Source organism: Pelophylax lessonae (genome assembly GCF_965119305.1).
Source record: "Pelophylax lessonae genome assembly, chromosome: 10".
Lineage (NCBI taxonomy): Eukaryota > Metazoa > Chordata > Amphibia > Anura > Ranidae > Pelophylax > Pelophylax lessonae.
The window spans coordinates 47,259,391-47,286,872 of record NC_138777.1 but is presented as its reverse complement, the minus strand read 5'-3'; the positions used below and the strand labels follow the sequence as shown (position 1 = coordinate 47,286,872).

Below are 27,482 nucleotides of genomic sequence, written 5' to 3'. Positions count from 1 at the left end.
ATATATGCATATATATGCATATATATATATATATATATATATATGCATATATGCATATATATATATGCATATATATATATATATATATATATGCATATATATATATATATATATGCATATATATATATATGCATATATATAATATAAAATGTGTTATGTGTTTTGTGCAACGTTTTTTTTTTTTTTTTTTTGAATTTCCCTCCCTAGTTCCGCTCCCATGCAGCATTGCTGCTGCAGGGAACGGAACTAGGAAGTCCTCCTACCGACAGACGAGCGGTGGAGATCTCACTGGCGGTCACAGCAATGAGAGCTCATCGCTGGATCGCAAGGTTAAGGTAAGAGAAGCTCCGCTGCGCTGTCTGCACGCTCTGCCCATTCACCCCGAGCGTGACTCGGGGATACCGCTAATAGCAGAAAATTCCTACCCCGAGTCACGCTCGGGGATACCGCTAAGGCGGTTAATCATCTGCCCTTACCCAAGATGACCACAGCTAAAAATGCTAGGTGGGGGGGGGGGGGGGGTTCAAGTGATTTTTCAACAAAATAAGTAAAAAGTATGGAGACATGGATCGATGGGTGAGTTTACTTTGAACATTAAAATTAATCAAATATTGTTTTCAGTTTGTGGTGCTCAGATACAGTTTAGTTCTGCTTTAAGGTGGTTTGATAGGTTTTTGTATCTTTATATGTTTTACATTATTTTTTTCCAGTCTGTCTACTTTCAATCACTTTACTATGACAACTCTTTATGTCAAAAATGTAACCAACCTCAAATTTGGGCAGAGGGCAACAAGGCAAAGAGTGGTTATTTGGCTTCTCTCTATAAATATACACACCTCTGTCCTATGTATTTCAAGTTTTACATTAGTGATCACCAATACCAGCTACATGTAGGATTAGTATAACAGCAAAAGTGTCAAAAAACACATGTCTAGATCAGTGCCATCTTAAGAGCATTATAGGCCCCGGGGCAATGCAGTGCACTGGGGCCCTGCCTACACAATCACCCACGAGAACAAAAAATGCAAATTATCGATCAGGCAATATTTATTGGTTCCTCCAACAAAATCAGGGTTTAAACATTAACACAAATTTTGGACAATATAACCAACTTGAAAAAACAACTGAAATGGCACAGTACTATGAATTATTTAATAAATTTGCGATACTTCTTTGTAGAGAATTCTTTTATAATTGGCTTGAAGTCAATGGTCTTCAGGATGTCATTTTCTATACACATGAGTGAAAGCCAGTTCAAATGCTGCTGCTTCATTGTGCAGCAAAGCTCATTTTATATTACACAGCCCCCCTCATTGACCACTTTACATTACACAGGCCCCCTCCATGGACCGCTGTACATTACACAGCTCCCCACCCCACACCTCTGGACCCCTTTACCTTACACAGCCCCCCATGGACCCCTATACATTACACGGCCCCTTATGGACCCCTTTACATTACACAGTTCCCCTATGGACCCCTTTACATCACACAGCCCCCCCCATGGACCCCTTTACATTAAACAGCCCCCCATGGAACCCTTTACATTACACAGCCCCCCCCCATGGACCCATTTACATTACACAGCCCCCCCATGGACCCCTTTACATTACAAAGCCCCCATGGACCCCTATACATTACACAGCCCCCCCCCCCATTGACCCCTATAAATTAAACACCCCTTATGGACCCCTTTTACATTACACAGTTCCCAATGGACCCCTTTACATTACACAATCCCCCCATGGACCCCTTTACATTACACATCCCCCCATGGACCCCTTTACATTACACAGCCCCCCATGGAACCATTTACATTACACAGCCCCCCCCATGGACCCCTTTACATTACTCAGCCCCCCCATGGACCCCTTTACATTACACAGCCCCCCATGGACCCCTTTACATTACATAGCCCCCACCTACCTATGGACCCCTTTACTTTACACAGCTCCTCCCAATTCTCCCCCTCCCTACCTTATTTAGGCATGCTGCATGCAGAGACGGAGACACAGGGGAGCCAAGCAGGGAGCAGGAGGCACTAAGGCAGAATAAAACCGCAGCCCTCAATTAACAGCGCAAGCTAAGGGAGTTAACTTTCCAAGTTAACAGCAGGTGATTGGTTGCTAGGGGGTCCTAGGAACCAATCACCTGCGCATTAACTTACAAAGTTAACTCCAGCAGCTCCCGCTATCTATTCAACGCTGCTGTTTCTCTCTCTCTCTCTCCCGTTCTGCCTCAGTGCCTCCTGCTCCGCTCTCCTGTGTTAGTGAGCGGCCGGCCCTGGATATCACCCCTCAGGCAGGACACGGCCGTCGGGACTAATGCTTGGCTAGGGCTGGGTCGCTGGGCATGTGGGACCCCCCGGGAAAGTGGGGCCCCCAGGCAGCTGCCTAGCATGCCCCTGCGGTAAGACAGCCCTGGTCTAGAAGCACTATGTAAAGCAAAGGTTTAGAAGACACAGGATGGGTGTATACTGTATGTACAGTAGAGATGTGTGAAATGTGTTATAACCTCTCAGGACATACAGTAACCTCAAAGTGAGCTTTTATATAACATCTTTAATAATATCTGTTAGTAAAGTTTCATATTGAATGAGATTCAAAGGTCAGCTCTTTAACATCTTTTTCTGATGCAAGCTTGAATTTGATGGGTTCCTTAGAGGCAATTCAGGCAATTGTTATAGAAGTCATTTTAAAATATGAACTATTGTAAATCACCGCAAAGCATATAATCATCTAGTACCTTTGCAACGGCTTTTTTTTTTTTTTTTTTATATTTCCAAGTCAGGACAACCAAATAATCAACTTCAAGAATGTACTAACCTTATAGTTGTATGGGCTCTTCAAGATTCTATTGGGGTTATTTACTAAAACTGGAGAGTGTAAAAGCTGGTGCAGCTCTGCTTGGAAACTAATTAGCTTCTATCTTGTTTGTCAAAGCTTTATTAAACGAGCTGAAGTTAAGAGCTGATTGGCTACCAAGCACAGCTGCACAAGACTTTGCACTCTTGAGTTTTAGTAAATCAACCCCATTGTGTCTAGACAAACATTGTCAATTGTAGACTAAGGCCCCTTTCACACAATTGGAGTGATCGGGTCCACCTGTCCATTTTTCAGGCGGACCCATGTGGGCCACCCATTGACCTCTATAGGGAGGCGGATGTCAGCGGACATGTGTCTGCTGGCTCCCACTTGGCATCTGATCTGACAAGATCCTCTGAAAACCGACAGATGTCAATTTGTTCGCCATCCATCCTGCGGGTCAGATCTGATCGGGTGGGATGGGATGAAAATGGACAAGCTGTCTCTTTTTATCTGATCTCCCCGTAGAGGAGAGCGGGACTCTGACAGGTACGTCTCTGCACAGTGAGCGGAGACAGACCTGTCATCTACCTGCTCAGCAGAGATCAACGGAAAGGGATTCCTGCTGAGCAAGCGGAGTCCATCCAAACAGATCCATCCCATGTGAAAGGAACCTAACTGTAGACACATCCCAGTGGCAAAAGTTAAAATCTGCACATTTTTTTTTTTTTTCCCTCCCAGGAACACTTGATCCCCCCAACAGCATAAGACCCCCAAGCAACAATAGATCCCCACCAGCAACAATAGACCTCCCTAGCAGAAATAGACCCCCCTACAAGAATAGATCCCCTCAAGTCACAATAGATCCAGCAGCCATCATTAATAAACCCTTCAGCATGCCCCAGCGCCCCTTTCCATTTCATACATTTAGTGATGGAGGTACTCAAACTGTGTTCCTCTGTGTTCCTGCTGAAAAAAAACCCTGGATAGATAGATAGATAGATAGATAGATAGATAGATAGATAGATAGATAGATAGATAGATAGATAGATAGATAGATAGATAGATAGATAGATAGATAGATAGATAGATAGATAGATAGATACAGGGCTTTGTTTCTCAGACAATAGGTAAAGGAACTACCCCTCCTGAGTCACCCCTAGTCTCCACCCACCCACCTCCCAGTACCTCCCCTTTTGAAGAATAGACAAAATGACTCCAAGCTTCATTTTGTGGTGCTAAATCATTTTTATGGAATTTGTTAATGATAACCAGAAAATGCAGTAAAATAGATCCTCCACACAACAACAAACCTCCCCTGAAACAATGCACACCACCCCCAGCAGCAATAGATTCCCCAGCAACAATAATCCCCACCTAACAATAGACCTACCCAGCAATAATAGATCAATAAATCCCCCACCCACCAAAAGACCCCTTACCCAGCAAAAATGGACCCCACACAACAAAATGCCACCAGCAACAAGAGATCTGCTACAGCAACATGAGACCCCAAGCAGCAACAACAGATCTCCCAGAAGCCAGCATCAATAGACCCCCCCAGTGGCCAGCAAAAATAAACTTCTCATTTAATAGTAGATCCCTCCCAGGAACACTTGATCCCCCCAACAGCATAAGACCCCCAAGCAACAATAGATCCCCACCAGCAACAATAGACCTCCCTAGCAAAAATAGACCCCCCTACAAGAATAGATCCCCTCAAGTCACAATAGATCCAGCAGCCATCATTAATAAACCCTTCAGCATGCCCCAGCGCCCCTTTCCATTGCATACATTTAGTGATGGAGGTACTCAAACTGTGTTCCTCTGTGTTCCTGCTGAAAAAAAAACCCTGGATAGATAGATAGATAGATAGATAGATAGATAGATAGATAGATAGATAGATAGATAGATAGATAGATAGATAGACAGACAGACAGACAGACAGACAGACAGACAGACAGACAGACAGACAGACAGACAGACAGACAGACAGACAGACAGACAGACAGACAGACAGACAGACAGACAGACAGACAGACAGATAGATAGATAGATAGATAGATAGATAGATAGATAGATAGATATTTAAGTTGCCAATGTGGCTAATAAATGACACCCCCTGTTTGTTTCCCATGACTCCTAAGTAATGAATTTGTTCTTCCTGTAGAGTGGACTGGCCACTAAACCAATACTGTAAGTTCCGTTTTATTAATGCCATGCTCACACAATTATTATAACTCGGGTTTCTTCACTATACTGTACAAAGAACAATGCAAAGTGCAGTAAAGTAAATTGTAACTGGCCTCTATGGGTTCCTGCCCATACCACCATATTTGCTATCTCCTAAAACAACTCCCACGCAGAAGATTCCTTCTGAGTAGATTGTAACTGTGGAGCTATTGAAGACACATAGGGGTTGATTTACAAAAGGCAAATAGACTGTGCACTTTGCAAGTGCAGTTGCTCCCTGCATTTGTTCCAGAGATTAGTAAATGAGGATAAGCACTGCTTACTTCCGTCATCCAATCATGTGCAAGCAAAAATTTGTTTTTTAATTTTCCTTGCATGTGATTGGGTATTCTTTGCAAAGTGAAGTTTCCACTTATTTACTAAACTCTAAAGCAAATGCCCTTGCAGAGTGCAACAGCACCTGCAAAGTGCACAGTCTATTTACCTTTATTAAATGCGCCATTGTATCTTAACAGAATAATATTTTATTTCTCATCTGATTTTTTGGAAGCTATAAAAATATATTCAAATGTTGGAAGATTTCCAGTTTCCTGGAAGACGTCCAGAATTACTATTTCTCAACAAACATATAACTCATTGTTTGTTATGGATACACCATGTAACAAACCAATCTTTATATCATTTCAACATTTATGTAGTTTCCTGGTGCCCAACCTGCAGCCCCTGGGGCCTCAAGCTGCCCTTTCACACTTACTGTGCGGCCTTTGGGGCTCCTGCAGGCAGTAGTCTGTGTTTTGGTGCTTACTCAAGCCAGTGAAGGAACATTTTTATTAGACTAGCTTCTACGTAGGCTTTTCTATGTTGTCCATCCCTTTTCTATTTTTTTATCTTTTAGCTTTACCTCTGATCTTTTATACTTTATCATTCTGGGAGAAATAAAAAGAGAAATAAAATGCAGCACAAGTAACTTTTAAGGGGGCTGTAATAGCAGTGATCTTTAGCAATCTCATGTTACATGTCTCCAATCTACGACTGTCTCCTAAAGGATGTCCCCAGCCTTCAACAACTCCTAGAGCAGTGATGGCGAACCTTGGCACTCCAGATGTTTTGGAACTACATTTCCCATGATGCTCAACTACACTGCAGAGTGCATGAGCATTATGGAAAATGTAGTTCCAAAACATCTGGGGTGCCAAGGTTCACCATCACTGTCCTAGAGCATGTACCCAGTCTCCAACAATTCTTATAGTATGTCTAAAGTTTCTGACCATCTCCTGGTGCATATTTACAGTGTCTGACCATCTCTTGTAGCATGCCCATAGTCTTGAACCCTCTCGTATTGTACGTCCACTGTCTCTAACCATCTCTTGTAGCATGCCAATAGACTTAGACCATCTCCTGTTGTATGTCTGCAGTCTCTGACCATCCCTTGTAGCATGCTCATAGCCTCTGACCTTCTCCTGTTGTATGTCTGCAGTCTCTGACCATCCCTGTAGCATGCTCATAGCCTCTGACCTTCTCCTGTTGTATGTCTGCAGTCTCTGACCATCCCTGTAGCATGCTCATAGCCTCTGACCTTCTCCTGTTGTATGTCTGCAGTCTCTGACCATCCCTGTAGCATGCTCATAGCCTCTGACCATCTCCTGTTGTATGTCTGCAGTCTCTGACCATCCCTGTAGCATGCTCATAGCCTCTGACCTTCTCCTGTTGTATGTCTGCAGTCTCTGACCATCCCTGTAGCATGCTCATAGCCTCTGACCTTTTCCTGTTGTATGTCTGCAGTCTCTGACCATCCCTGTAGCATGCTCATAGCCTCTGACCATCTCCTGTTGTATGTCTGCAGTCTCTGACCATCCCTGTAGCATGCTCATAGCATCGGACCTTCTCCTGTTGTAGGTGTGCAGTCTCTGACCAACCCTGTAGCATGCTCATAGCCTCTGACCATCTCCTGTTGTATGTCTGCAGTCTCTGACCATCCCTGTAGCATGCTCATAGCATTGGACCTTCTCCTGTTGTAGGTGTGCAGTCTCTGACCATCCCTGTAGCATGCTCATAGCCTCTGACCTCCTTCTGTTGTATGTATGCGTTCTCGGACCATCCCTGTAGCATGCTCATAGCATCGGACCTTCTCCTGTTGTAGGTCTGCAGTCTCTGACCATCCCCGTAGCATGCCCATAGCCTCTGACCATCTCCTTTTGTATGTCTGCAGTCCCTGACCATCCCTGTAGAATGTTCATAGCATCTGACCTTCTCCTGTTGTATGTCTGCAGTCTCTGACCATCCCTTGTAGCATGCTCATAGCCTCTGACCTTCTCCTGTTGCGTATCTGCAGACAGCTTTCTATAGCATTACATTCACTTAACTGTATTTATGGCCCTTTGGGGGATCTCAGGGGCTGCACTTAGAGCCCCTTATATAAAGTAAGTTCACCACCATAGGTATAACGTATAATTACCATTTATCTCTTACTAAACGGTTAATTTTGCAAAAACAAAATCAAAGAAAACAAAAAGCACTGCAATTAGTTTCCTTGTTGAATTTGAATAATATAAATCCTAAAATAATTGCAACAATTACATTGACAACACAATAAATTACAAAAAACAGGAATTTCAAACCTTGATACTCAATGCTTGAAATCAGCCTCCTAGTCTCTTCTATCCCCTCTACCAAGCAGGCAGGTTGGTATGCATTTTAAACACATATTTTCACATGCTCCCCAAAAGGTATGAAATGCACAAAATTATAAAAAGTTATTGGTTTGTACTTTGACCAAAATAGGTCATCTAAATTTATTTTTTACTTTACACCAAATTTCTTTAGCTCCAGAATACCAGAGTATATGTATACAAAAGACGCACATACCAGCTGCGAATAGAAGGTTTCAGTAACGTATGGCCGCACCCTGTTCTAAATAAATCGGGTTATTCGGCAAAGATAAAGCAATCAGAATGTACAAAGTGCAAGAAATCTGTGACAAATCAGACAGCAGAAAGCTGAATTGTTTAGTCCCCATAGATTTGCATTTTCCATTGCATTTTCTTTGTGCATCACCATTGTGCTTCTTAAGCCTGTTTGCGCTCCAATCCCAGAATGATCCCCATTTTTGTATTATTCTAGAAGAATTGGGAGAGGTTAGAGGTACATCATGACCTCAAAAAAAGTTAACTTACCATAGAGATAAGAGTGAACCCTTCCATTCTTTCAACCTGCAGCATCAAAAAATCCAGGAGCCCACACCTTGGCTCCCAGCACCCGAGAACTCAAGGATAGGCAGACAAAGGAGAGGTGTCACCTGCTATCGTCCCCTACGGGTGTATGTGACTCGGACAGGGTGCACACAAGCTGTCACTGGCCCTGATAATGAAGTTTTCCTTTTTTCTACACAAGTTCCCTTTTCCTACAGCACAGCACTGTTGGTCACAAATATACGTGATGTCATTGCATCAATCTTCTAGACACGTCACAGGAAATATGTCCTTTTGGCCTGTGGTCAATAGATTCCTCCTCCTGTATATGGCTAAGCTATACTAGGTTGAACTAATATGGATGAAAAACATTATAAACATCCTTTACAATAAACATGCTGGCAGGTAATACCCTTTGAAAAGCCCAACTCTAGCCAAAATGTTTATTTTATTAAACAATTAGAGCCTCCATCGGGTTTTTGTTTCTGCTGAGGAGATTTACCCTCACTTCCTGCGAGGAAAGAAAATGATGGAAAATCTCTCTGTAAAGCAAATTCATGGACGCATTTTAGCACAGTGGGGAACAGTTACAATTTCTGACAATTTTTTTATTGCTGTCTGTGCTGGTGACAACGACACCCCCTATTTCTTGTTCTGTTGTCATCAATATATATATATATATATATATCTATAGTTGACAAAAAAATTATTTCCCCATAATTTTTGTTAGCAGAATGTTTCCAGTGATAAAAACTAAATGAAAATGACTCTGATTTTTCGTCAGTTGATGAAAACTGTGATGAAAATCAACTCCAATTTTTGTCAACAAATGAAACCAGAATGAAAATGTGAAGGATGGACATTTACCCATGTGAACTTCTGCTTTCCTCGGCGCTCCACCTCTAAAGCCCGGGAATGTTTCCCCTCCCAGCAAGCAAGGTAGTGACAATGTTGTGCTTAGTGGAGTGGTGGAGTGGCGTGCTTAAGGCAGCATTACAGGCCTCCTCAGATGACCATCCAGAGCACTGTGCAGCCTTTACAGGCCTCCCGATTACCAACCGTCAAGAGACTAGAGCACTGTGTGCGGCATTACAGGTCTTCTCAGATGACCGTCCAGAGCACTGTGTGCATTACAGGCCTCTTCAAATCATCGTCAAGAGCACTGTGCAGTACAGGCCTCCTCAGGCCATCCAGAGCAGTCGCTGTAAAATACAGGCCTCTCTCAGACAACCTTCCAGAGCACTGTGTGCATTACAGGCCTCCTCAAATCATCGTCAAGAGCACTGTGCAGTACAGGCCTCCTCAGGCCGTCCAGAGCAGTCACTGTACAATACAGACGTCTCTCAGACCACCTTCCAGAGCACTGTGTGCATTACAGGCCTCCTCAAATCATCGTCAAGAGCACTGTGCAGTACAGGCCTCCTCAGGCCGTCCAGAGCAGTCACTGTACAATACAGGCCTCTCTCAGACCACCATCCAGAGCACTGTGCAGTACAGGCCTGCTCAGACCATCCAGAGCACTGTGTGCATTACATGCCTCCTCAGACTGTCCAGAGCACTGTGCAGTACAGGCCTGCTCAGACCATCCAGAACACTGTGTGCAATACATGCCTCCTCAGACCGTCCAGAGCACTGTGCATTACAGGCCTCCTCAGATTGTCAAGAGCAGTCACATTACAGGCCTCTTCAGACCATCCAGCGCAATCCTCACTATGCATTAGATTTCATTTTTCTCCAGGAGTATATAATTAATTTGTAAATTCTAGAGAATTGCTTAAATAATGCATTACAATTTAACTCAACCCATCTGATTTTAGCCAACTAAAATGGTTTCAGTCCACTAAAATGTACTGGAGATTTTAATTGTCTAAAATATGACTAAACCTAAACAATTCAGATGACTAAACTATGGCTAAAACTAAAATGGCATTTTAATCAGTGACTATGTGGTCAATTTACTCATGTTTACTGCATGCGATAAGGGTATCATATTGCTAATTTGCATAAATTATCGCATTCGGTAACTTAAGTCAGATTCATATAAAAAACAAAAAAAAACAGATTATGCAGGAGTTACAGAAAAAAAACTGTGGCAGTAAATATTGCTTTAAAAACTAGTCCAATTTACAAGGGACCAAAGAGTAAAATGTAAAACCAGAGTTTTGCTGGCAGTATCAGATGCGGTATTTGTCAAAAAACAGCGTGGGGGTCGAGTGCTGTTTTTTGACAAATAGCTGGTTGCTAAGGAGTGGACCGGGAAGCCGGCCACCGCGCTCTTAAAAACATTTGACCCATCAGCTTTTCAGGGTTCCCCTGAATGTAAAAAAAAGCTGACAATTAAAAATGGTGAATAAAAACAGCGTGGGGCCCCCCCAATACATACCAGGCCCTTCAGGTTGGGTATGGATATTAAGGGGAACCCCACGCAAAAATGTAAACAAAAAAATGCAAAAATGTAAACAAAAAAATGCATTGGGTCCCCCCCAAAATCCATACCAGATCCTTATTCGAGTATGCAGCCCAGGAGGTCAGAAAAGTGGATGGGGGGGGAAATGAGCGAGCGCCCCCCCCCCCCCTCCTGAATCATACCAGGCCACATGCCCTCAACATGGGGGGTGGGTGCTTTGGGGCAGATGGGGCTCTGCCTCCCACACTCCAAAACACCTTTTCCCCATGTTGATGGGGACAAGGGCCTCATCCCCACAACCGTGGCCAGTAGTTTTGGGGGTCTGCAGGCAGGGGGCCTAATGAATATCGGCCTAAATGAATATCGGGTACATCGTATGCTTACCCATTCACCAAATAAGTGTCAAAAAGTAATAAAAACACAGAGACAGTTCTTGACCATTCCTTTCTTTAAAAAAAACAAAAAAAACAGCATCCCCGATGTAAATCCATTGTCCATCCTGCCGCCTGCCTCACCCCACCCAAAAAAAAAAAAAAACGCTCCCGCCATCGATAAAGGCTGGCTGCCTACTGCAGGCTCCAGTATGTGACACTGTTTTTTTGATTTTTTAAATAAAGAATTGCGAAAAACTGTCTCTGTGTTTTTTTAACTTTTTGACACTTTTTTGGTGAATGAGTAGGAGTACGATGTTACCGATACTCATTTACATGGGGGGGGGGTGGGATCTGGGGGCACCACTGTCAAGTGGGTTTCCAGATTCTGATAAGCCTCCTGCCCACAGACCCCCATAACCAGCGGCCACGGTTGTAGGGATGAGGCCATAGATTACATCAACATGGGTACAAGGTGCTTTGGGGTGGGGGGAGCAGAGGCCCCCTGTCCCAAAGCACCCCCCCCCCCATGTTGAGGGCATGTGGTCTGGTATGGTTTAGGAGGGGGGGCTTGATCATTCCCCCCCCCCCTCCTTTCCTGACCTGCCAGGCTGCATGCTTAGATTAGGGTCTGGTATGGATTTTTTTTTGGGGGGGGGTCCACGCCCAATTTGTTTTAAATTTGGCGTAGGGTTTCCCTTAAAATCCATGCCTGACCCAAAGGACCTGGTATTCATTTTTTTTCATTATTTTTAATTGTCTGCTTTTTTTTTACATTCAGCTGTCAGAGGGGAACCCACTGACAGTTCTTAATGAACTGAACACTTGCACGTTTGTTACTGCATGCGGCATTTTACCCCATTTTATGAGCGGTTATTTAACTCTTAGTGAATTGACCCCTATGATTAGTCAACTAAATTTAAATTTAATGTAAAAATGAACACTGGTTTTCATAGAGGCAGAGTGAAGAAAAACACCCTTATAGGCAAGCCTGACTCACTGCTCACTGCCCCCATTCTTTGTAAAAAAAAAAAAATCTGGGGGGAAGTTGGGTTTTAAAAGGGTTTCTCCAGGAATGGGTTAAATTGTTTTTACTAAGGCTCACTATAGATGGGCGGATATGTCTGGTTAGATATCTACACATCCATGAAGGATTTGTGTAAGAGTTTTGCTTGCCTGTTGGTATTAGTCCAGAAGTGAAGTGCTTTGATCATTTTCTTTGTTTCAGTGCAGAGGAAATGCTTAGGCCCACTTGCATGGAGATTCTTCTACAACTTGGAAGGTCATCCGTGGTGGCCCTGAGCACCTTTAGGCATTGGAGGTGCTCAGTATCACAGGAAAGGTTTAGATATCGCAAGCAGTACTAGAAAGGGAGCATCCCCTCTTTTTGTCAATCTGTTGACCATTGGCTTTAGAGGGTGGTTAAATATGAAGACATAGGAGGACAGTTAGTATGAAGACAACTGCCTTAAGTCAGTATACAGCGGCCCAAGACTACTAGCTTACCCAAGTTTGCAGTTAAACTCTATGGAAAGAGCGGGGGCAGAATAGGAAGCACTGTGCAGCACAGGTAGGTCTGTATTTAAGTATACTATGTTGTGTCTTCCTCTTCTTAGCCCAGTTCACTGGCTAGCCTAAAGCCCCGTACACACGCAACGATTATCGGCCAACCGATCGTCCATCTTTTGTCCAGAGTTGTGTTTTGTTGGTTGGAATGTGCCTAAACTGCACACGAATTTTCTCGCCCAACAAAATTCTACTTCAGAAGTGATGTCATGTGTTGGTTTGCTTTCTTTGTGTTCTTTCTTCTCTGAGCATGCCCAGACTTGCTCATCAGATTTTTCCCTGTTGAAATCTGTACTGACTGCAGGAAAATAGGCCGTTGTGTTGACGGCCAACAAAAATTTTATAGTCTGCACACCAGATTTTTTTCGGCCGAAAAGTCGGAGTTGGTTGTCGGAAGCATCATACTAACAAGCCGAAAATCGGCAGATCGGTCGTCGGACGAAAATTCCCTGCCAATTTTCGACGCGTGTGTACGGGGCTTTAGTATCACCCTTACAAGATTGTCATAGCCACATGAGGTATGCCTAGGTTGGGGGTGGACAGGCTAAAAGAGAGAGTTTGCCCATTTTATGACAGTACATCTACATTGGTTTCCAATCTCATTTCTCAAGTACCCCCAATAGGTCATGTTTTTAGGATTTTCTTCATCATTCAGAGGTGCTTCAAATCACGTTCTGTTTAAATCTTTTTATTCAGTTTTTTAATAACAATAAAAACAGTATAATGTAACAAGAGCGAGTGCAGAATGGCACTGTCATCATGGTCAATAAACAAGGAGATGGAGACAATAACATATTTAAAGGATGAGGGGTTCAAACCAGGAACCCATGGAAAGCCCATCAGTAGATACAAGGACCTGCGCCAATGTGGTCAGCCACGAAGAGTCCCATATAGCAATACATCTTTGGCTATATTCTAAGAAGAGGCCAAACAACCTAAGGGCCTTACTTCGGTCCAACATTGTAGGCCCCGGTGGAGAGGTCAAGCAAGACTACACTTTAAATCAATTTAAATGGCATGGTATTTATGGCAGCTATTTTAGGCTGTCTGGGGTACTTAAGGCAGAACTAAAATTGTGAACAGACAGGTCCTGTAATGCAGAAGAGACATGTAATGTCTCTTCTGCAATAAAGTAAACTTCCTTACCAGTTTCCAATCCTCTGTGAAATGTACATGCATGTGCAGCTCTGTGTACAGTTCTGGCACAGTGCCAGTTTGCCAAGTGAATGATTTCTGTGCATGCACTGGAGTGGCATCATCCCACAATGGCCAATTAAGATGGATGAAGACAGGAACCCTGAAGAAGCTGGGGAGAAGAGGCTGGCGCCAGTGAAGGACCTCTGAGACTATTGGAATATAGGTGAGTGTTCTTGCCTTTATTTCTGCTATATGCACGGAGGTTGAGAACCACAAAACTACAATAAACAACAAGAAGATTAGGCAAACTGTTTGCCTACTCTACCTAGAGTTAAGCTCTAGCGTTACCAATCCAGTGTGGATTAACAGTAGGTACATAAACTGCAGAGAAAGCAGCAATGAGGACCTGAATGGCTGCACCAGTGGAAAGGTGGCAATGTGGATATGCAAGAGAATGCCCTTGGCATGCCTTACTGCCCTAGGCTTTAGCCTTTTTTAGATAAAACCCAACAATTGTCTTGCAGGTTGATACAATCATTATTGGGGTTCTTAGGAGGTATATAGGCGTTTGTTACAGGTATTTATGACAACAGCTCTCCCAACACCCAGCTCAATTTCAAATTGTAATATTAGGCATATAAAAATAATAAATTACAAATGCTCTTTATTAGAGTATCGGTGACAGACAGGGTGACAACACCAATTCTCCTGCAGGGAATTCACTGCAGTGTTGTCACCCTGTGCAGCTACTGTAGCTGCTAAGCTGCTTGCTTATGTGAGATGAGGAGGAGTTGTCATTGTTGATAACCCTGCCTCCCACTATGAGGAAGGACACACATAGGCATTGTGACTGACAGCATAGTGCTGCTCACACCACCTGTGGTGAAGAGATAGCATAGATCTGCGTCAGTACGAAGTGGGTCCTGCTTCACCACTTCCCAGCATTTTTACCCCCTTCCTGCCCGGGTCAATTTTCAGCCCTGTCGCACTTTGAATGACAATTGCATGGTCATGCAACTCTGGACCCAAACCAAATTTTTTATCATTTTGTTCACACAACTAGAGCTCAATTTTGGTGGTATTTAATCACCACTGTGGTTTTAACATTTTTGCTAAATAAATTAAAAAAGACTGAAAATTTTGAAAAAAAAAATGTGTTTTTCTTTGTTTCTGTTAATTGTTCTTCATAATTTTTGGCCAAAATATATTGTGCTACATTTCGCTGGTGAAAATAACCCAAATCAGTGTATATTATTTAGGCTGTAGGAAAGTTATACAGTCCACAAACTGTGTCACAGTTCTCACCGTGTATTACAGGCATGGCCACCGTTAAGTATCTGACATGGGATGTGAACCTGTATACTTTGACATTCTGTCCTGTTATCCTACCTCTGAGCCACACTTCAGCTGATATGGATCCAGTCTTGTTAATCTGGTATTGCCTGCAGCACTAGGGGGCTGGACTTCACCTTAGTATACTGAATGTACCGCTTATCCAGGGCACAACGGTCCCGGAGGACCCTCTTTTTGTATCACTTGGCTATTTTCACTCTCACTCAGGACAGGGATGGTTTGATCTCCCTTAATCAACAATGGACATTGATCTGTGTGAGATCGATTGTTTTTCTAAAAACTAGTGGAGCCCCTGAACATCCCCTTAATTACTCACTATTATTTGGTGCATTCCTACCTTTTTCTAATTTATGCACATATATGCTTGAATGCAACCATATTGGACTTTTTCACCTCCTACAATCATATCCTATATTTATGCCCACTAAAGGCTCTCTCTGGGTGTACTTGTTTGCTGTCTTTTTCATTGATTTTTATCGGTACAAATCGTTATACATCTAAAACAACCTGACTGAGCTGATCAAGACTATAAATAAGGATTTTTTGAAACATATTAGAGAATACTCTGAAATAGCTGGAGCCTGAGGAAGCACTTACAGTGAAACGCGTAGTTCCAGCAACTTGTTGTATCTTTACGTGGTCCCTGTATGGGCTCTTCTGAATTGAAGTATCATATCGGATGTATATTATATTTATATATATATACTGTAATGAACATGTATGCTGATTTGTTATGATGTATTTTCAATAAAAATTCTTTTATCAACTTTTAAGCAAAGATTGAATTTGGAGAGAAAAATTATTGATTTATTTATTTTTCTTTGGTATCTGTGGCACATTTAAATCCCCTCTGGTTCCACCTCTGCCCCCTTTGTGGGACAGGGTTGGTAAAACCCTTCTTCTCTTTTTACAATTTGCACATGGGGAAGGTGCCATTTATTTCTGATTGATTAATAAAGCCAATCTCTCCCCCTCCACAACCAAATTTGTTCACACAACTAGAGCTCAATTTTGGTGGTATTTAATCACCACTGGGGTTTTAACATTTTTGCTAAATAAATTAAAAAAGACTGAAAATTTTGAAAAAAAAAATGTGCTTTTCTTTGTTTCTGTTAACCGTTCTTCATAATTTTTGGCCAAAATATATTGTGCTACATTTCGCTGGTGAAAATAACCTAAATCAGTGTATATTATTTAGGCTGTAGGAAAGTTTTACAGTCCACAAACTGTGTCACAGTTCTCACCGTGTATTACAGGCATGGCCACCGTTAAGTACCTGACATGGGATGTGAACCTGTATACTTTGACATTCTGTCCTGTCATCCTACCTCTGAGCCACACTTCCGTTGATTTGGACCCAGTCTTGTTAATCTGGTATTGCCTGCAGCACTAGGGGGCTGGACTTCACCTGAGTATACTCCTGTCTCTCGCCGTCCACCTGAAGCTAATTGCTCAATTAAGCAAGCTATAAAACACTGCCTCTCCCTTAGAGCAGTGTCAGTTCATTGCTGATCTTTGTTCCAGTTTGACAGACTTTGATCCTGTGTTCCTGTTTCCTAAGCGTGTGTTCCAGACTGACTCCAGCTTCCATCCTTACCTTCCCTCCTTGTTGTTCCTACGATCCTTATCCGGACTCGTGTCATCCAGTGACTACAGTTATTCCTGGACTTCCCTTCCCATTATATTCCTGCCGGTCCTGCTTATTGGAGCACCTTCCCTGCCAAGCCCCTGTGCACGGATCCACAGCCCAGGTGGCTTTCTTACCTGGTCACCTTGGACTGTGGATATCTGCAAGGGTGAGCGTACATCTCTGCATTACAGACTCCAACAAAGGTAACCCCCGTGACAATATGGTAAATACTGTATCTGAAAATCGATCAGTCTTCATGTACTTACAGCCTATTTCATTTCTTGAGGGGCAGAAATGTCAGGACAGTACAAATACTCTCCAAATGACCCTTTTAAAAAGTAGACAGTCCAAGGTATTAAGTAAGAGGCATGGCGAGTTTTTCGAAGTTGTAAATTTTTGTTAAAAATTTTTTGGAAAATAAGGAAATAAAAAAACAAAATCACAACCTATTTTTGTATATGCTGTAACCATTGTAGTGCAGCATCATCATATAGCTAGCCTGGTGCTAATCAGGAACACTGACTTGTGACAGTACAAAGAAAAAAAAAAAGAATAGATCAACTTCTTTTCAATTACTTTTGCTTTTTTTTTTTTTTTTTCTAAACACCCTGTGACCAGAGCAATATAATGTTGCCATAGTAACATTGTACTACTCTTGGGAAGTGATCGGTTTTTTTTTTTTTTTTTTTAACATTATGATTGCTTATAACAATACATTTCATTGCTATAAGCAGGCATTTTACTGAATGAAATTGATTAACTCAGTTTGTTTTGTTGTGATTGACCACGGCTAATGACATGGTACAGATGGGCTGTGATTTGCTATGTGATTATTGTGACTAAACATAGCTAGCAACACAATTGTACATAATGTATGGCATAAAAAGAAGCCATCCATTGTTTACAATTGTCATGTGATTTGCTGTGATTGATAACAGCGATCATATGGTACCGGCAGCGGGCCGGTTAAGTGATTAGTCATCGGACACAGCCAGTGACAAATCGATCTGCAGCTCAGCCTTGTGCGAGTCACAATCCAGGGTGATGTCATGTGATGTCCCGCCCACCTGTCATTTTGCTATAGGTTGGGTGGCAACTGGTTAATAACAGCTGCTGAGATCAAGTCCTCAGCCCTGTGGTGATGTTAAGGCAAAGAAAAGTAAAAACAAAAAAGTCTTTGGTATTCCTGGAGGAAGGAGGAATTAATTTAAAAAATGTAAAGCAGAACTTCGGATAGATTTAAAGGCACAAAATAATGCGGCTTTGAAATCCTAAATACATCATTAACCACTTTAAGACCGGAAGGATTTGCCCCCTTCCTGACCAGGCCCTATTTTGCGATTCGGCACTGCGTAACTTTAACGGACAATTGCGCGGTCGTGCGACGCTGTACCCAAATAAAATTGATGTCCTTTTTTCCCACAAATAGAGCTTTCTTTTGGTGGTATTTGATCACCTGTGCGATTTTAATTTTTTTTTGCGCTATAAACAAAAAAAAAGGGACAATTTTGAAAAAAAAAAACAATATTTTTCACATCCTGCTATATACCATTCTCAAAATTTTTTAACATTTCAGGCCAATTTGTTTTCTGCTACATATTTTTGGTAAAAAAAAAAAAATCGCAATAAGCGTATTTTGATTGGTTTGCGCAAAAGTTATTGCGTCTACTAACTACGGGAAAGATTTATGTAATTTTTATTGTTTTTTCTTTTTACCAGTAATGGCAGCGATCTGCAAATTTTTTTTTTTTTTTTTTTTTTGCGGGACTGCGACATTGCGGTGGACAGATTGGACCCCTAACTGACATTTTTGACACTTTTGGGGGTACCAGTGAAATTACTACAGTAACCAGTGCTATAAATATGCACTGTTACTGTAATAATGCCATTGGCAGGGAAGGGGTTAACCCTGTGGGTGATCAAGGGGTTAAGTGTGAGCCTAGGGGAGTGATTCTAACTGGGGGGCGTGGCTTCTGAAATGACCATAGAGACATGTGATCCTATATAGAAGGATCACAGGGGCTCTGTGATCATTCCAGGGAGAAGACCGGTCAGCTGTGTTTACAACAGCCGACCGTTCTTTTCTCTCAGCGGGGAACGATTGCGGGTGTCAGATGGCAATTGGAGCCGCCTGACCTATGCATCGGCTTCCCCGCTGCCGAGTGGGAGCGTAAGCGCACCGACGGGGGCGCGTGCTCGCCCCTAGCTTCCTGGGTGTGACCGACGTAGGTCTGCTTCGGTTTGCACAGGAGAGCCACACTGCCGCAGTTAAAAGGCAGCGGGTGGTCGGGAAGCGGTTAATGGACATGTAGCTGCAGAAATAAAATTCTGTAGGTAAAATATCTGGACTGAGGCTGGGCTCACACATGTGTGATGCGGGAACCATGCGTGGGTTTCCCCATCGCATCTCACTCGCAGGCAGTTCACACTGCCCTCTGTGAACCGCTGCGGGAGTCAATGTGAAGTTATTGACACCCTCAAAAATCGGTTCGCAGATGACCGCAGTGCGAACTGTTAACCTCCCTGGCGGGATGATTCTTTTGGATTTTAGGTGCTGAAAGCGGTACGGTACCATTATTTTGCATGTAATTCTTGTGAATGAGCAGCCCAAACCAACTGTGTATATATATATATATATATATATATATATATATATATATATATATATATATATATATACAGTTGGTTTGGGCTGCTCATTCACTAGAATTACACATATATATATATATATATTATATATAAAAAGTACAGTGAAAGGGCACTGGGGGGCAATGTAATGTGATTTCTTTTTTTTTTTATTGGTATCAGTGTGTTTGGTGTGTTTTACATTTGAGTTTACCGCCGGTTCCACCCCCCGGCGGACGTCACGTCGCCGGAGACAGAAGCCAGGGCTCGCAGACGATCGGGAGGAAGCTCCGCCGCCGCATACCGCCCGCATTCTTCGCTGGATCCCGGAGAAAAGATAAGTAAAACCTCTACCAGGATCCAGCGATCTTCCTAGCGCTGCTTGGTAACAATGTACAGCAGCTCGAGGTGCTGGTGTGTAGCCCTGATTCGGCCAGGGCTGACGAGGCCGATTTCGGGGACAGTCTTTCTGTATGTGCCGCTTTGGCTCTAAAATCTAACCCTGAGTCATGCTCGGGAATACCGCTAAGAAGGTTAAATGGTACAGGAATCAGATTGCATGGGTATGAACACCTATGCGATCCGATTTCAGTGCAAACCAAAAAAAGGGTCTTGCACCATTTTGGGCTGAATGGGATGTGAAATCAGCCATACAAAGTGGATGAATATGCATCGAACAGACATCGCATGTGATCTGCACGGCAGTGCAATGCGAATTACATGCGATGTCTGGCATCGCACAAGTTTGAACCCAGCCTGAAGCTGAATATGCCTTGAAGCACTAAGGTCCCCAGTTCAAAGCCTGGTCAGGACACTACTTGCATTGAGTTTGCATTTTGCCCGTGTGCTTGTGTGGGCTTCCTCCAGGTACTCTGGTTTCCTCCCACATTTCAAAGACACGCTGGTAGGTTAAATGGATTCTGTGTAAAATTAGCTCTAGTATGTGATGTATGCATGTGAGATAGGGACCTAAGACTGTAAGCTCTGAGGGCAGGGACTGATGTGATTGTACAATATGTAAATTTGCGGCACCTTATAAATACTGCATTAATAAATAAAAATAATAAATATTACAGCAAAAGCTGGTTTTGTTATTCTGTCCTTAAGGGGCTACTCATATTTATCGTATTGTTTTTGGCTGGAGATGTGCTTTATTATGTTAACCACTTGCCGACCAGTCACATTGACTGTACTGCGGCAAAGTGGCTCGTTCCTGTAGACCTACGTCGCTGGACTCCTCCCCTTGTGGGCGGCATGTGCGTGCCGCCGGAGGCTCGCTCCCGCTGTATTCAGTCACAGCGGGAGTCGGGCCAGGGGAGGAGCAGCGGTGATCACCGCCGCTCTTCCCCGATCGTCGGGGGAATCGAGTCTGGAGATCCGCCCGCTTGTGTACACAAGCGGGCGGATCTCCTAAGTGACAGACAGGGTCAGATTGCAGGGTTCAGCATAGCTGAACCTGCGATCTGTCCCTGTGTCACTCAGTCACCTCCCCTCACACACGTTAGTAAGCACCAGGCATACATTAACCCCTCCCTCTCCAGTAAAATTAACCCCTTCCCTGCCAGTGTAATTTTTACAGTAACAGTGCATATGTATAGCACTGATTACTGTAGTGATGTCACTGGTACCCCCAAAAATGTCAGTCAAGGGTCCGATCTGTCCGCTGCAATGTAGCAGTCCCGCAAAAAAATGCAGATCGCCGCCATTACTCGTTAAAAAAAAAAAAAATGACAGAAATCTTTCCCTTAGTTAGTAAACGCAATAACTTTTGCTCAAACCAATCAAAATATGCTTATTTTTTTTTTTTTTTTTTTGTTTTACCAAACATAGGTAGCAGAAAACAAATTGGCCAAAAATTTAAAAATTAGATTTTTACATTTTTTTTTGGGAGGGAATTTCATATAAAAAAATGTGAAAAATATTGTTATTTTTTCAAAATTTACACTTTTTTTTTTTTTTTTTTTGTTTATAGCGCAAAAAGTAAAAATCGCACAGGTGATCAAATAACACCAAAAGAAAGCTCTGTTTGTGGGAAAAAAAGGACGTAAATTTCGTTTGGGTACGGTGTCGAATGACCGCGCAATTGTCAGTTAAATTCACACAGTGCCGAATCGCAAAAAGTGGCCTGGACGTAAGACAGCAAAATCCTCTGGCGGTAAAATGGTTAAACACCCCCAACTTTCATGTAGAAAAGGCTAGCGGATGCAGATCAAAAAAATGAAACAGAGTATAGCCATGGTTGGTGTCAGGACCAACTCATCAACACTGTTTACTCCCAGTGCATACCAATGGATATGTAATAGGCATGGATTGCTGGTGTGAAAAAGCTCTAGATCCCCAGCGATGCCCATTGCAAGAGCCAGGGCAGAGGGCCTGGGAAGAAATTGACAAAATTGATATAGCTCAGAAACTCCCATATCACAAGACTACAAATACCACATAGAAAAACCAGGAAACAGATACAAAGATGATGATGACATACACTATATTGTTAAACATTTTGGGACGCCTGCCTTTACACGCACATGAACTTTAATGGAATCCCAGTCTGAAGCCCCGTACACACGCATCGAAAATTGGCTGGGAATTTTCGTCCAACGTCCGATCTGCCGATTTTCGGCTTGTTAGTATGATGCTACTGACAGCCGAAAAAAATCTGGTGTGCAGACTATAAAATTTTTGTTGGCCGTCAAAACACGGCCGATTTTCATGCAGTCAGTACAGATTTCGACAGGGAAAAATCTTATGAGCAAGACTGGGCATGCTCAGAAAAGAAAGAACACAAAGAAAGCAAACCAACACATGACATCACTTCTGAAGCAGATTTTTGTTGGGCGAGAAAATTCGTGTGCAGTCTAGGCACATTCCAACCAACACAACACCACTCTGGACAAAAGACGGACGATCGGTCGGCCGATAATCGTTGCGTGTGTACGGGGCTTTAGTCTGTAGGGTTTAGTATTGAGTTGGCCCACCCTTTGCAGCTATGACAGCTTCAACTCCTCTGGGAAGGCTGTACACAAGGTTTAGGAGTGTGTCTATGGGAATGTTTGACCATTTTTCCAGAAGCGCATTTGTGAGCTCAGGCACTGATCTGGAGAAGGCATGACTTGCAGTCTCCACTCTAATTCATCCCAAAGGTGTTCTATCGGGTTGAGGTGCAGGCCAGTCAAATTCCCCCACCCCAAACTCGCTCATCCATGTCTTTATGGACCTTGCTCCGTGCACTGGGTAGCAGTCATGTTGGAATAGGAAGGGGTTATCTCCAAACTGTTCCCACAAAGTTGGGAACATGAAATTGTCCAAAATGTCTTGGTATGCTGACGCCTTAAGAGTTCCCTTTACTGGAACTAAGGGGCCAAGTCCAACTACTGAAAAACAACTCAACACCATAATCCCCCCTCCAATAAATGATTTGGATCAGTGCACAAAGCAAGGTCCAAAAAATACATGGATGAGCGAGTTTGGGGTGGAGGAACATGACTGGCCTGCACAGAGTCCTGACCTCAACCCCATAGAACACCTTTGGGATGAATTAGAGTGGAGAAACTTATACAGTGAATTATCCCTGGATAAAACAGATGGGCTGCCAGTGAAAGCAGTTTAAAAGGTAACAACCACTTTAACCACTTAAGCCCCGGAAGATTTTACCCCCTTCCTGACCAGGGGGTTTTTTGCGTTTATCATGCGCTATAAACAAAAAAGAGCGTAAATTTTGCAAAAATAACAATATTTTTCACATTTTTTTTATATGAAATTCCCCAAAAAAATAAAAATCTAAATTTTTAACATTTTCGGCCAATTTGTTTTATGCTACATATGTTTGGTAAAAAAAAATCGCAAAAAGCGTATTTTGATTGGTTTGCGCAAAAGTTATTGCGTTTACTAACAAAGGGAAAGATGTTTGTCATTTTTTGGTGTTTTTTTTTAACGAGTAATGACGGCGATTTTTTTTTTTTTTTTTTTTTTTTTTTTTGCGGGACTGCGACATTGCGGCGGACAGATCGGACCCTTGACTGACATTTTTGACACTTTTGGGGTTACCAGTGACATTACTGCAGTAATCGGTGCTATACATATGCACTGTTACTGTAAAAATGACACTGGCAGGGAAGGGGTTAACTGTATTGGAGAGGGAGGGGTTAAGTGTGTCCTAGGGGCGTGATTCTAACTGTATAGGGACATGGCTACTAGTGTAAAAACAGAGATCAACCGTTCTACATAGTAGAACCGTCTGATCTCCATTTTTACACAGGGGAGAATGACAGACGGCTTGTTTACATTAGTCGCCCGCCTTTCTCCCGCTCTACCGACAATCGTAGTGTGATGTCCGCCGGTCACACGCGCGGACTCTTCAGTGAACGGGGCGGGCGCGCGCCTCAGCGGGCGAGCGCTCGCCTGCTATTGGCTCACAAACCGGTCACAGGCTAGTGACGTATATATACGTCACTTTGCCTGGCCGGGGCTGACCGCCGCAGTATATCTACTTGCGGCGGTCGGTAAGTAGTTAAAAAAAAAAAAAAAACGTTTTCTTCTACGGCAACCAATGAGATTTCAGCTGTTTTTCTAATGCAGGTAAAACAAATGAAAGAAAAAATAATCTGGATGTGATAGATAACATTTGCACAATTCCTCCCACACTATTTTGCAACCCTTAAAAATGGAGGCTTTAAGGGATTTTACTTGTCACACCCCTGTATACAGGACATTACTATTTGCAGCTAAAACTCTTCACTATAACTATCACCATCTAGTTCAGGAAGGAAAAGCTTTTTTTGGCCAGTTCTGCAGCAACAAGTGTTCTGTAAATACCATTTGCTACATCACACTAGGGTTAGTGTAGACATACAGTATATTATCGAAATATCTACAGCAGAATTTCAAACACTGTCTCTGGTCTCTTGTGTTGCAGTACATGAACACTTTACCCATTTGACCTTCTCTGTGTGTTTGCTACATTCATGCTCTGGATTTCAAACAAATATAAACAATACAGTTTAGAGAAGTATGGGATATATATATTTTTTTTAATCATACTTACCTAGGTGGACCTAGGACTAGGTGGATTCCACATCACTCCAATGCTGTATCTGTCCCCCGCCGGCTCTAATAGGCCGTACACACTATAAGATTTTCTGAAGACTTTTTCCTTTAGATTTACCTTTTCTATGTAGTGCAAGGGCCTGCCAGATTGCATACAAATTGAAAGTATTTAGGTTTGACCTCATATTATATGGTTTTGGTAAATCTAAAGGAAAAAGTCTTAAGAAAATCTTATAGTGTGTATGGCCCATAAGGCTGAGAACCGAACAATCAAACATTGCTGATTGCTCAGTTCTCACAGCTCCATGAGCAGAGAGCTGGTGACAGTCAGTCACTGCTCTCTGCTCTGCCCCCCCACACTCACTGGAGCGCTGGGCTGTGGAGAGGGCGAGAGCGGCTGGCTCAGACTGTCAGCGGCTTGCTAAGAGGCTGAGCCGGGTGTCGGTCCAGACATGTGGGTGGATCCTGACCAGTGGCGGCTGGTGCTTCATTGGCTGGGGGGGCGGCAGATGGACCACACCATACCCCCCCCCCCCCGGACCACACCAGCTCCAGCCCGCACACTATACCACCCCACCCCCTGTCGCCGGCTCACTCACCCTGGACTGACGTGGAGGGCAGGCAGCGGCGGCTTCCCCCAGCAGCGGCAGCGGCTTCCCCTGCATCTCCTTCCTTCTTGGCCAATAGCATGGCTTCTCCTTTTCGGGCCAATCGGGAAACAGGTCTCAGGACCCGCTTCCTGATTGGGTGGGAGGGGAATCAGTGTGATAATAGCGAATTTTCATTCGCTATTCTCACACAACTGGGTGGGCTCAGGGCGCAGTGCTCTTCGCCCCGAGCCCACCCTTTTTTGATGCCTATTAGAGCCTCTGGCTCTAATCACTCGCTTAAAAAAAAAAACCCTATTGGAATCCATGCGTCCAGCGCACTGCATGTAGATTAGGGGGCCGACGCCCCTGTGCCCCCAATGGACAGGCTGCCACTGATCCTGACCGATTGGCTGCGATCTTTTCCCAGGCTTGGACCTGCTCTGTGATGGCATCCGTCAGCTGGCTTTAGCCCCCTGTCTGCTGAAAACAGTTCACAGGAGTGCAGAACAAGTGCAGCCAAACAAGCTTCAGCTGTACTTCTCCTTTAACCTCCCTGGCGGTATGATTCTTTTGGATTTTAGGTGCTGAAAGCGGTACCATTATTTTGCATGTAATTCTTAAGAATGAGCAGCCCAAACCAACTATTTACATATGATTTTTTTTTTTCTGTGCGTTCTTCTTTATAACATCTCGGGTATGATAAAGTTTGAAACACAAAATCATAAATTATAATATAATAAACTATAAATAAGTTAAAATATGTATGTATACATATATATATAAAATATATGTACAGGAAAGGGCACTGGGGGGCAAACTAATGTGATTTATTTATTTTTTTTGCATTGTATCAGTGTGTTTGGTGTGTTTTTACATTTGAATTTGCCGCCGGTTCCACCCCCTGCGAACGTCACGTCGCAGGAGATGGAAGCCGGGGCACGGAGAGGATCGGGAGGAAGATCCGCCACGAGACACCGCCGGGACACATCGCTGGATCCCGGTGACAAGGTAAGTAACCCTGCTTACAGGATCCAGCGATGCTTCTGGCGGTACCCCGAGTGTGGCTCGGGGTTACCGCTTTTGGCTCTGAAATGTATCCCCGTGCCACGCTCGGGAATACCGCTAAGAAGGTTAACTATTGGGAATGATTGTGTTCTTCAAACAGCTGCAATTATTGAGCCATCAGATCATTTGGAATATAATACAGATGATGTAGAAAATGTGTTTATACAGTCAAATTGTACCATGTGAGGTTTTGGCATATAAAGAGGTGACTCATATTCACATGCCTACATGACTTGTGGTTCTGCCTTTTGGGATCTCTCAAATGCAAATTAAAGATTTAGCCTCACATTGACAATAGCAGGATTTTAGATTTCCCATCAATCTCTGATAATGGTCAAACAAAGGGTGAATCTTCCCAGTGGGGACACCGACAACAATAAAAACATGACAGAGTTTCATACTGTGTCCAAAACTCTAAATAAATCTTTGGCATTAAAGTGATACTGAAGCTTTATTATTATCTTTTTTAAATAACAAACATATCATACTTACCTGCTCTGTGCAGTGGATTTACACAGAGCAGCCTGGATCCTCCTCCTCTCTGGCTCCACGCCAGCGCTCCTGGCTCCTCTCTCCTGCCTGGGTGCCCCCACAGCAAGCAGCTTGTTCTGGGGACACCAAAACAGGTGGGCTCCCGAGCTGTGACTCCATGTGTCCATTCACACACGGAGCCGCAGCTTGGCCCCACCCCCTCCATCTCCTGATTGGCTCACTGGCTGTAATTGAGAGCAGCTGGAGCACATGCCTCCCACTACTGCCAAAAGCCAATCAGGAGTGCGAGTCCCCGGAGAGGCAAGGTGATCGAGAAGGGACTCAGGTAAGTATTAGGAAGGGGGGGGCTGAGGGCGGAACTGCACTCAGGTTTTTTTTTTTTTTTTTACCTTCATGCATAGAATGCATGAAAGTAAAAAAGCTTGTGCCTTTACAACCTATTTATAGTAAATACAAGCCCTAGCTGAAGCACATTTAGGTTGCAAAAGCACCGTGCACCATAAACAACTGTAATTTATTTAATTACAAGAGAAGTATGGGTACTGCAAAAAAAAAACCTACTCACCTAGATGGCTGCTCAACCAATCCCCCGCCGCCTCTAAGACTGAGAACTGAACAATCGAACACCTCTGATCGTTCAGCTCTCAGTGCTCAGCCTGCAGAGAGCTGGTAATAGTAAGTCACCGGCTCTTTGCTATGCCCACCGGCTCTTTGCTGGCCCTGGAAATCAGATGCCTCTTGTTTGTGAGAGCAAAAGCATTTGACTAAGGGGAGAGCATAGAGGAAGCTGGAGGTGTGTTGGAGGCTATGTTAACTCATCCATCCCTACTGGACACCCTGTGGATAATTATTGCATCTTAAGGCTCGATTACATTTTAAGTCTGGTGAGTGCATCCCCAAAAGGGGTTCCCTTGAAAGCACCTTGGAACGTGTGAAACACTTCAAGCACTTTTCTCAACACTTAATTTCAAGTGGACTATTAATTTTGGACTGCACAGTACCCAGCACTTTTGTATGT

The 27,482-nt window shown here is 43.3% G+C and overlaps 1 protein-coding gene across 4 annotated transcripts in view; it reads right to left on the bottom strand.

Moving 5' to 3' along the window:
- The window catches only part of SPI1 (Spi-1 proto-oncogene), a 104,500-nt gene that overhangs the window by 65,005 nt on the left and 12,013 nt on the right, over nucleotides 1-27,482 (bottom strand). Inside the window, exon 1 of one of the 4 annotated variants that reach the window (XM_082270799.1) lies at nucleotides 8,171-8,388. The exons of 2 other annotated variants lie outside the window; for them this stretch is intronic. In XM_082270799.1, the coding sequence (XP_082126925.1) occupies nucleotides 8,171-8,215 (45 nt within the window). In that variant the 5' untranslated portion in view covers nucleotides 8,216-8,388. Of the gene's footprint in view, nucleotides 1-8,170; nucleotides 8,389-27,482 lie in introns of those variants that run through there. One more of the 4 variants, XM_082270798.1, reaches the window with a different exon arrangement.